The following is a 10,485-nucleotide window of genomic DNA, read 5'->3' as shown; positions in this document are numbered from 1 at the left end:
GAAGATGTAAGATGTCTTTATTTATTCGGGGATACATCAGTGTTTGTCTTGGGGGAAGGTGACTCCAATGGCCTTCCTCACCTCTTCAAGGATGTCAGCCAGGAGCTCACTTTCAGACAGGGGAATCACAGGACTTTCCTTCATACCTGTGGGGAGAGTGTAGTTAGGGACCCCACCTACCCACGCACCCGAGACCCGAAGAACTACAATTCCCAGAATTCCATGTGGCACAATATACATAGTTCAGGCAGACGGATGCTGCAGGGGTTCCTGAGAGATGTAGTTCTTTTTTTGGAGCGAGAGTCTTGCTCTGTTGCCCAGGCTGGAGTGCAGTGGTGCGATCTCGGCTCACTGCAACCTCCTGAGAGATGTAGTTCTTTTTTTTTTTTTTTTTTTGAGACGGAGTCTCGCTCTGTCGCCCAAGCTGGAGTGCAGTGGCGCAATCTCGGCTCACTGCAAGCTCCGCCTCCGGGGTTCACGCCATTTTCCTGCCTCAGCCTCTCCGAGTAGCTGGGACTACAGGCGCCCGCCACCACACCCGGCTAATTTTTGTGTGTGTGTGTTTTTAGTAGAGACGGGGTTTCACCGTGGTCTCGATCTCCTGACCTCGTGATCCGCCCGCCTTGGCCTCCCAAAGTGCTGGGATTACAAGCGTGAGCCACCGCGCCCGGCCGAGATGTAGTTCTAAACAGCAAGGTGACAGAGCAGGTGAGGAGGGGCCCAACGTCCCCCTACCAGGCCTGGCGCCTGCCCCCCATCCATATCCTTACCCTTCCGTAGGCACTCCCGGACGTGCTTGGCCTCATAACTCATGCCTGCCCCGTTGTCAAAATTGCAGTCCTTTGGGACTGGGGGCAGCGGGAACTCCTTATGCTCCCCCTTCACCACCAGCTCGGTTGGGCACCAGCAGGGGTTGAGGAGCTGGAGGGAGAGAAGAAGTGGCACTGCTGCCTTCACCAATGGTGCTGCTGGGGCTGCCCCCAGGAACATGCCAAGTGGTGCGCAGGGGCCTCCCTCTCGAACCTGGTGGCTAAGAGCTTGCCCCGTCCATCCCCGGGGAGTTTTGGACCCTCCCTCATTTCTAGTTCCTAGAAGTTTGTTCCTTAGCAATGCTGCTGTCACACAAAAATTCTGTTTGTCTCCCCAGGAGCAAACCTCTCCCTAACCTTAGGAGGTTAGAAACAAGGTGTTCTTAGGGCCTAGAGAGGAGGGCTTATCTTCGTGTGTCTGTGAACCATGTTTTCTTCTTTTCTTTTTTTTTTTTTTTTTTTTTTTGAGATGGAGTCTCGCTTTATCGCCCAGACTGGAGTGCAGTGGATCAATCTCGGTTCACTGCAACCTCTACCTCCCGGGTTCAAGTGATTCTTCTGCCTCAGCCTCCCGAGTAGGTGGGATTACAGGTGCCCACCACCATGCCTGGCTAAATTTTTTTTTTTTTTTTTTGCAAGACGGAGTTTCGTTCTTGTTGCCCAGCCTGGAGTGCAATGGCGCGATCTCGGGTCACTGCAACCTCCGCCTCTCGGGTTCAGGCAATTCTCCTGCCTCAGCTTCCTGAGTAGCTGGGATTACAGGCATGCACCACCACACTTGGCTAATTTTTGCATTTTTAGTAGAGACAGGGTTTCATCATGTTGGTCAGGCTGGTCACAAATACCTGACTTCAGGTGATCCACCTGCTCTGGGCTGCCGAAGTACTGGGATTACAGGTGTGAGCCACTGTACCCAGCCTGTATTTTTTTTAGTAGAGATGGAGTTTCACCATGTTGGCCAGGCCGGTCTTGAATTCCTGAGCCCAAGTGATCTGCCTGCCTTGGCCTCCCAATCATGCTGGGATTACAGGTGTAAGTCACCATGCCTGGCTATAAGATAGGGTTTTTTTTTTCTAGCAACAGGGCCCCAGGAAGACCAGTTAAGCTGACCTTTGGTAACACCCAGATCCTCCCCTGGATGCACTTCCGAAGTTCACAACTGCCCAATAAGCATGGTTGATAATAACTGGCTTCTCCTCAGGACTAAAGATAGATATTTGAGACAGGATCTCACTCTGTCACCCAGGCTGGAGTGCAGTGGCACAATCACAGCTCACTGAAGCCTCAACCTCCAGGGCTCAAGCGATCCACCAGCTTCAGCCTCCCAAAGTGCTGGGATTATAGGTGTGACTACCGTGCTGGCCAGGCCCAAGGATATATATATATTTTTTTTTTTTGAGATGGAGTTTTGCTCTTATCACCCAGGCTAGAGTTTAATGGCATAATCTCAACTCACTGCAACCTCCATCTTCCGGATTCAAGCGATTCTCCTGCCTCAGCCTCCCTAGTAGCTAGGATTACAGGCGCTTGCCACTACACCCAGCTAATTTTTGTATTTTTAGTAGAGATGGAGTTTCACCATGTTGTCCAGGCAGGTCTCGAACTTCTGACCTCAGGTGATCTGCCTGCCTTGGCCTCCCAAAGTGCTGGGATTACAGACGTGAGCCACCGTGCCAGCCAGACCCAAGGATATTTGACAGAGCAATAGGTTCAACCTAAGTAAGGAGAACCTAGAGGCCCAGAACCCACCTCTTGGCTTGGTTAAGGAGGAACTCTTTAGCAATGATGTGAAATTGGCTGGTTAAGCTCTCATCTAGCTCCAGAGGCCATTTGTCCCCCTCCTATTTTAGGCGCACGATCCCCAGCGCTTGGGCCCGCCACGCCTCACCTGTGCCATGCCCTTGGTGCCGCTCACGGAGGCTGTGTTGGAGAGCTGCGCGGTGATGCTGCAGGTGAAGCTGCCGTGGACCTCTCCTGGGTACTGCAGGAGCACCGTGACAGTGTCATCCACACCTGGAGGGAAGTCCTGGGTCAGGGCAGGGGTCTCTCAGGGCAGAGTCTCTAAGACTGCACAGGCCTCAAATCCTGCCTGTGGAATCTTGGGTGAGAGACTTCACTTCTTGCATGGCAAGACAAAAGAATGAAGTGCTGGCTGGTCGCAGTGGCTCACGCCTGTAATCCCAGCACTTTGGGAGGCTGAGGTGGGCAGATCATGGGGTCAGGAGATCAAGACCATCCTGGCTAACATGGTGAAACCCTGTCTCTACTAAAGATACAAAAAATTAGCCAGGCGTGGTGGCACCCGCCTGTAGTCCCAGCTACTCAGGAAGCTGAGGCAGGAGAATGGCGTGAACCTGGGAGGCGGAGCTTGCAGTGAGCCGAGATCACACCACTGCACTCCAGCCTGGGCGACAGAGCAAGACTCCATCACAAACACATACACACACACACACACACACACACAAAAGAAGTACAGTCTTGGCTGTGCACAGTGACTCACACCTATAATCTCAGCACTTTGGGAGGTGGAGGCAGGAGGATCCCTTGAGTCCAGGAGTTCAAGACCAGCCTGGGCAACAGAGGGAGACCCCCGTCTCTACAAAAAATAAAAAATTTAGGTGGGTGTGGTGGCTTGTGCCTGTGATCCTAGCTACTCAGGAGGCTGAGGTGGAGGATCCCTGGAGCCTGGGAGGTCAAGGTTGCAGTGAGCAATGATTGTGCCACTGCACTCAGCCTGAGTGACAGAGTGAGACCCTGTCTCAAAAAAAAAAAAAAGCCGGTGGTTCATGCCTGTAATCCCCAGCACTTTGGGAGGCCAAAATATGTGTACTGCTTGAGCCCAGGAGGTTGAGACCAGCCTGGGCAACATGGGGAAACTCCATCTCTACAAAAAACAAACAAATGTAGCCAGGCGTGGTGGCCTGCATCTGTATGCCCAGCTACTTGGGGGTCTGACGGAGGAGAATCGCTTGAATTTAGGAGGTTGACGCTGCAGTGTGCCAAGATCACACCACTACATTCTACCCTGGGTGGCAAAGTGAGATACTATCTAAAAAAAAAAAAAAATTACAGTCTATTTGCCCATCTCTGAAAACTGAGCTGGCCATGTAACTTGCTTTGGCCAATAGGCCAATAGCAAATATAGTGTAATTAGAGGCCTGAAAAGTGCTTGCACATCAGGAATTCTCACATCATGATATGAATGGTATCTAGCCAGCTGGAGAGGCCGGGTGGAGGAGAGTCAAGGCTTCCCAGACAGTCGCCTACCACCTGTAAGACATAAATGAAGCCTATCAGACTCTCCAGTCCCAGCTGAACAGCCAACGGACTGCAGCTGCAGGAGTAAGACCAGCAGAAGAACCATCAGGCAGAGCCCAGCCCCAAATTGCCAATGCACAGAATCACAAGCTAATAAATGATTGCTATTTGAAGTCACTAAGTTTTTTTGAGACAGGGTCTGGCTCGCCAGGCACAGTGGCTCACGCCTGTAATCCCAGGTCTCAGGGAGGCAGAGGCGGGAGGATAGCTTGAACCCAGGAGTTTGAGACCTGCCTGGGCAATATAACGAGACCCCGTTCTCCACAAAAAGGAGACAGGGTCTGGCTCTGTTCCCCAGGCTGGAATGCAGTGGCATCATCTCAGTTCACTGCCACCTCTGCCTCCCAGGCTCAATTGATCCTCCCACCTCACCTGGCAGAGTAGCCGGACTATAGGTGCACGCCACCACGCCCAACAAATTTATTTTGCACTTTTCGTAGAGACAGGGTTTTACCATGTTGGCCAGGGTGGTCTTGAACTCCTGGCCTCAAGTGATCTGCCCACCTCAGCCTACCAAAGTGCTGAGATTACAGGCGTGAGCCACCGTGCCCAGCCTGAAGTCACTAAGTTTTGTGGTAGTTTTTTGTTTTGTTTTGTTTTTTGTTTTGCGGCTGAATGTAACTTTAATAAAGCATGAACTGCCTCTTGCTCCTTGGGGTTAAAGGTCAAAGATGATGGGCATCACATCTGGCTGGCTCATGCACTCTTGGATACTTTCCAGCTGAGTGGAAGCCAAGGCAAGGGCCTCTTCTGCAAAGTGGGGCAGCTTTTTTTTTTTTTTTTTTTTTTTTGAGATGGAGTCTCATTCTGTCACCCAGGCTAGAGTACAGTGGCGCCATCTCGGCTCACTGCAACCTCCGCCCCCTGGGTTCAAGTGATTCTCCTGCCTTAGCCTCCCAAATAGCTGGGATTACAGGTGCCTGCCACAATGCCTAGCTAATTTTTGTATTTTTAGTAGAGATGGGGTTTCATCATATTGGCCAGGGCGGTCTCCAACTCCTGACCTCAGGTGATCCGGCCACCTCGGCCTTCCAAAGTGCTGGGATTACAGGCGTGAGTCACCACGCCTGGCCAAGTGGGGTAGTCTTTTATGTAGCAAAGGATCACTGAGACAACTTCAAAAAATAATAATTTTATATTTATTAACTGCCATTTGCCTCAGCAGTTACTTCATTAACTCCCATGACAACCCTATTAGTGACACTTTACCAGTAAAGTAATTAAGATTCAGAGATGTTAAGTCTGCTGGCTAAGATCACATAGCAAAGTCCCAGGAGAGTGCCCATCTGCAGTCTTGACTCTGATCCTCTCTGGCTTCATGGAAAGTTGTTCCTCTAGGTGTCTGATCTAATTCTCATTGACTTGGAGACTTGTCCTCCGCTCAGTGCTCCCAGAGAGAGACAGAATCATTCCCATCACCATGAAATATTCCAGGATAGATGGTACCTGTTTCATGACGCCTTCCCACGACGGAAATCTTCTCTGGCTTCTGCCCTCCAAAGACCATGGAGATGAACTGGACACAGTAGATGCCAATGTCCAGCAGGGCCCCCCCGGCCTGCGCCCAGTCTACGGCCCGGGGAATATGGGTGAGGTTCTTCCCAAATTCTGCCCGAGCCACCCGGAGGTCTCCTAGAGTTCCCTGGGCCAAAACAGACCTCAGAGCCTCGGAGGCAGGAAAGAAGCGGGTCCAGATGGCCTGAAGACCACAAGGAAAGGAGTTAACCAACCAGTTCTAATCCCTTCTGGGGTCCCAATCATAGGGGGATACCCACTCCAAACACAGCCCATCAGTCCCCAGGTTGTATCCCTCTTGCTCCTGACCCTCTTGACTTTTCTTCTTTTTCCTTTTTTTTTTTTGAATAGAGATAGGGTCTCACTATGTTGCCCAGGCTGGTCTCGAACTCCTGGGCTCAAGCAGTCCTCCCACCTCAGCCTCCCAAAGTGCTGAGATTACAGGCATAAGCCACCGCGCCCTACTGACTTTTGTTCTTTTTCATCTGGACCATTGCCCCAGTCTCCCCATGTTATGGGCTGAATTGTGTCTCTCTCCCTCCCGCTTCTGCCCCGCCAAACACAATTCGTGTGTTGAAGCCTTAACTCCCTAGTACCTCTGAAAGCAACTGTTGTGACCACAGGGTTTTCGGAGAGATAATTATGTTAAAATAAGGTCAAGGCTGGGCGTGGTGGCTCACGCCTGTAATCCCAGCACTTTGCGAGGCCACAGTGGGCAGATCACGAGGTCAGGAGTTCGAGACCAGCCTGGCCAAGAGACCAGCCTGGCCAACATGGTGAAACCCCGTCTCTACTCAAAATACAAAAAAATTTAGCCAGGCGTGATGGCGCACGCCTGTAGTCCCAGCTACTCGAGAAGCTGAGGCAGGAGAATTGCTTGAACCCGAGAGGCAGAGGTTGCAGTGAACTGAAGATCGCGCCATTGCACTCCAGCCTGGGCGACAGAGCGAGACTCCAACTCAAAAAAAAAAAAAAAAAATGAGGTCATTAGGTTGGGCCCTTATCCAATATGACAATATGACTGGTGTCCTTATAAGAAGAGATTAGATGCAGGTATAGAGCATGCAGGCCGGTGGGTTTGAGAGTTATGTGTGCATTTCCTAGTGAAACTCCTTAAAGGAGGCATACAGATACAGAAGGTAGAAATAAAACTCTTTGTTCATAGATGACATGATCTATGTAGAAAAATGCAAAACAACAACAAAAAAACTCCTGGAACTGGGGGCCGGGAGCGGTGGCTCGCGCCTGTAATCCCAGCGCTTTGGGAGGTCAAGGCAGGCGGATCACCTGAGGTCAGGAGTTCCAGACCAGCCTGGACAACATGGCAAAACCCTGTCTCTACTAAAAACACAAAAATTAGCTGGGCATGGTGGTGCATGCCTGTAATCCCAGTTACTTGGGAGGTTGAGGAAGGAGAATCGCTTAAAGCCGGGTGGCAGAGGTTGCAGTGAGCTGAGATCACGCCACTGCACTCCAGCCTGGCGACAGAGCAAGACTCTGTCTCAAAAACAACAACAACGACAACAAAAACCAGAGTTCTGCATCTTGGAGCACCCAGTCTAGAGAGACAGAGAACAGGCAACCAAGGGATGAACAAAGGAATACCAAGGACACAACTAAAACGGAGGGTCCTTCACACAGGACGGCCGGGACGGTGACACCCTGAGGAGGTGACATTCCAGGGGAGACGGAAACTCCGTGGACTAGGCAAAGAGCCCTGAGAAAGAATGTCATGGGCAGAGCTGGGAGAATGGGCAAAGGTCCCAAGGCTGCACTCCAGCAATTTCTTTTTTTTGTTTTGTTTTTGTTTTTGTTTTTTAAAGACAGTCTCACTCTTGTCGTCCAGGCTGGAGTGCAGTGTCGTGATCTTAGCTCACTGCAACCTCCGCCTCCCGGGTTCAAGCGATTCTCCTGCCTCAGTCTTCTCAGTAGCTGGGATTGCAGGCATGCGCCACCACATCCGGCTAATTTTTGTACTTTTTTAGTAGAGACGGGGTTTCGTCATGTTGGCCAGGCTGGTCTTGAACTCCTGACCTCAGGTGATCTGCCCGCCTCAGCCTCACAAAGTGCTGGGATTACAGGCGTGAGCCACCGCACCCGGCCGGCATCTTTTTCTTAAAGACTGACAAAAGATTCAAGCAATTTCAGTAGGCCTTGTCGTGTTTGCTAAGGGCCAAAAGCAATGGCTCTCACGGTAATAGATGCTGCCAAGGAGGTTCAGATACATCCTGGCAAATGCACTGACCCCGCCCGCACACTGGCAACCATATTTAATGGCAAGCACTGCTATTTTGGATGTTGGAAGGGCTCCTCTGCCCTCACCTCCATAAGGAAGAGGCCTCGGGATCGGGCCTCCGCGACCATCTCGCGAACTTCTGCCACGTTCACGCCCATGGGCTTCTCGCACACAACGGCCTTGCCCGCCGCCAAGCACAGCATCACTGCCGCCTTGTGCTGGGGGTGCTGGGTGCCAATGTAGGCCACCTCTAGGGTGGGAGTAGGTCAAGAGGTCAGCAGCCCCGCCCACCCAGACCGCCGAGCTCCGCCCACAATTTCGAGGCCCCGCCCCTAGCACCCAGGGACCAGGTGGTCCGTCACACCTCCCTCTCCCTTAGGGAGCTGTCCTTAGGAAGGAGCTGTTACCTCTTGCCATTCTTTCTCTCTTTTTTAAAAATTTTAATTAATTAATTAATTAATTAATATTTTTTTTGAGATGGAGTCTCACTCTTTGCCCAGTCTAGAGTGCAGTGGCGTGATCTCGCTCACTGCAAGCTCCACCTCCCGGGTTCACGCCATTCTCCTACCTCAGCCTCCCGAGTAGCTGGGACTACAGGCGCCCACCACCATGCCCGGCTAATTTTTTGTATTTTTAGTGGAGGACGGGGTTTCACCACATTAGCCAGGATGGTCTCGATCTCCTGACCTCATAATCTGCCCACCTTGGCCTCCCAAAGTGCTGGGATTACAGGCGTGAGCCACCGCGCCCGGCCTATTTATTTATTTCTAAGACCAAGTCTCACTCTGTCGCCCAGGCTGGAGTGCAGTAGCGCGATCTTGGCTCACTTCAACCTCTGCTTCCCGGGTTCAAGTGATTCTCCTGCCTCAGCCTCCCCAGTAGCTGGGACTACAGGTGTGTGCTACCATACCTGGCTAATTTATTTTTATTGTTATTTTTTGTAGAGATTGGGTCTTGCTATGTTGCCGAGGCTGGTCTCGAACGCTAAGTGTAGTTTAACACCCACTAGACAGCCAGTCCCAGACCAAGCCCGTTTTATAGTTCTCCTCCCAGCCAAAGGTCTTTATGGAACCGAAAGAGATTGACCCATCCTGAGTAGCCTTGCATCTCCCATGGGGCAGCCAGGGGGCAGCGCTCCAGGGGCAGCAGCCAGCACCCCCATCGCCCTCGCCACTCACCCACGTTCGGGTCCTTGGCCAGCTCCTCATAGGAGCCGTAGGCCTTGGGGATGTCGTGTTTCTGTGCAAACTCCTTTGCACGGCTCAGGTCGCGGGCCGCCACCGCCACCACCTGCAGGGGCACAAGAATCGGATTTGAGGGGCTGAGGCAGGCGTGGAAATTGGGTGGAAGGGAGGCGAAGGAGGAGGCTCTGGCCAGGGGAAGGGGAGACGTGGTCCTGGGGGAAGAGATGACGGGGGCTGGACATTTGGGCCCTGGGAAAGAGAGATCTGGGGGAAAGCCGTTATTAAATCCCCCAATATCGAAATTATCTTCATAGCAGCTTACATCAAGCCTTTCCAAACCTCAACACTCAGGTTTGTGTGGGGAAAAGAGAGATCAGATTGTTACTATGTCTATATAGAAAAGGAATCTGTATCACGAATAAGTTCAAGGAAAGGTGCTGTGCCCGGATGTGCAAGTAGGCTAGATTTATGTTTCACTTTACACAAACGCCTCAGTGTAGCAAAGAGTAACAGAGCAGTATTGCTGCCAGCATATCTCGCCTCCAGCCACAGGGCGGTTTTCTCCTATCTCAGAATAGAAGGAATGGGAATGGTCCGCTTTACGCCGAGACATTCGATTCCTAGGGAGAGCAGGAGACAGAAGCCTTCCTCTTATCTCAACTGCAAAGAGGCCTCCCTCTTTCACTACTCCTCCTCAGCACAGACCCTTTACTGGTGTCGGGCTAGGGGATGTAAGGTCTTCCTTTCCCACGAGGCCATATCTCAGGCTGTCTCAGGGGAAACCTTCGACAATACCCAGGGCTTTCTTGGGCAGAGGTCCCTGTGGCTTTCCGCAGTGCAGTGTGCCCCTGGTTAATAGAGAACGGAGAGTGGCGATGACTTTTACCAAGCATACTGCCTGCAACCATATTGTTAACAAGGCACATCCTGCACAGCCCTAAATCCATTAAACTTTGATTCAATACAGGACATGTTTCTGTGAGCACAGAGTTGGGGCTAAAGTTACAGGTTAACAGCATCTCAAAGCAGAAACAATTTTTCTTAGTACAGATCAAAATGGAGTTTCTTATGTCTTCATTTTCTACATAGACACAGTAACAATCTGATCTTTCTTTTCCCCACAGGTTTGCAGAACAGACATGGAGAAGGAGGTAGCAAGGAAACAGACGTTTCACTGCAATGACGACCCACTCACTAGTCCTGAACCCTAAACTCCCTCCTCCTTTAGACTCTGGAGTCCCGCCCCCCGCCTCCTCTTCCCCAGAATCCGGAAGGCTGGCAGACCTGGTGCTCGGAGCGAGGCAGCGTCTGCAGCACGGCCGTGAAGTCGCTGGAGATGAGGCCGACAGACACGATGCCCCAGCGCAGCGCCATGGTTGCCATGCAGCGCCCTCAGCACCTTCGGTCCCTGGAGGCGCGAATT

At 51.7% G+C, this 10,485-nt stretch overlaps 1 protein-coding gene across 1 annotated transcript; it reads right to left on the bottom strand.

The window, feature by feature from the left end:
* Positions 1 to 10,485, bottom strand: DHDH (dihydrodiol dehydrogenase). The gene is made up of 7 exons (XM_003269750.3): positions 10,347 to 10,485; positions 9,057 to 9,168; positions 7,965 to 8,128; positions 5,574 to 5,826; positions 2,698 to 2,822; positions 771 to 921; positions 1 to 146 (listed from the first exon to the last, which is right to left on the bottom strand). The coding sequence occupies exons 1-7, from the start codon at positions 10,443 to 10,445 to the stop codon at positions 37 to 39; spliced, it is 1,014 nt and encodes a 337-aa protein (XP_003269798.1). The 5' UTR covers positions 10,446 to 10,485; the 3' UTR covers positions 1 to 36.

Source organism: Nomascus leucogenys, chromosome 10 (assembly GCF_006542625.1).
Source record: "Nomascus leucogenys isolate Asia chromosome 10, Asia_NLE_v1, whole genome shotgun sequence".
NCBI lineage: Eukaryota > Metazoa > Chordata > Mammalia > Primates > Hylobatidae > Nomascus > Nomascus leucogenys.
The sequence above is the reverse complement of the archived record's forward strand: the minus strand, read 5'-3'. Positions and strand labels throughout refer to the sequence as shown.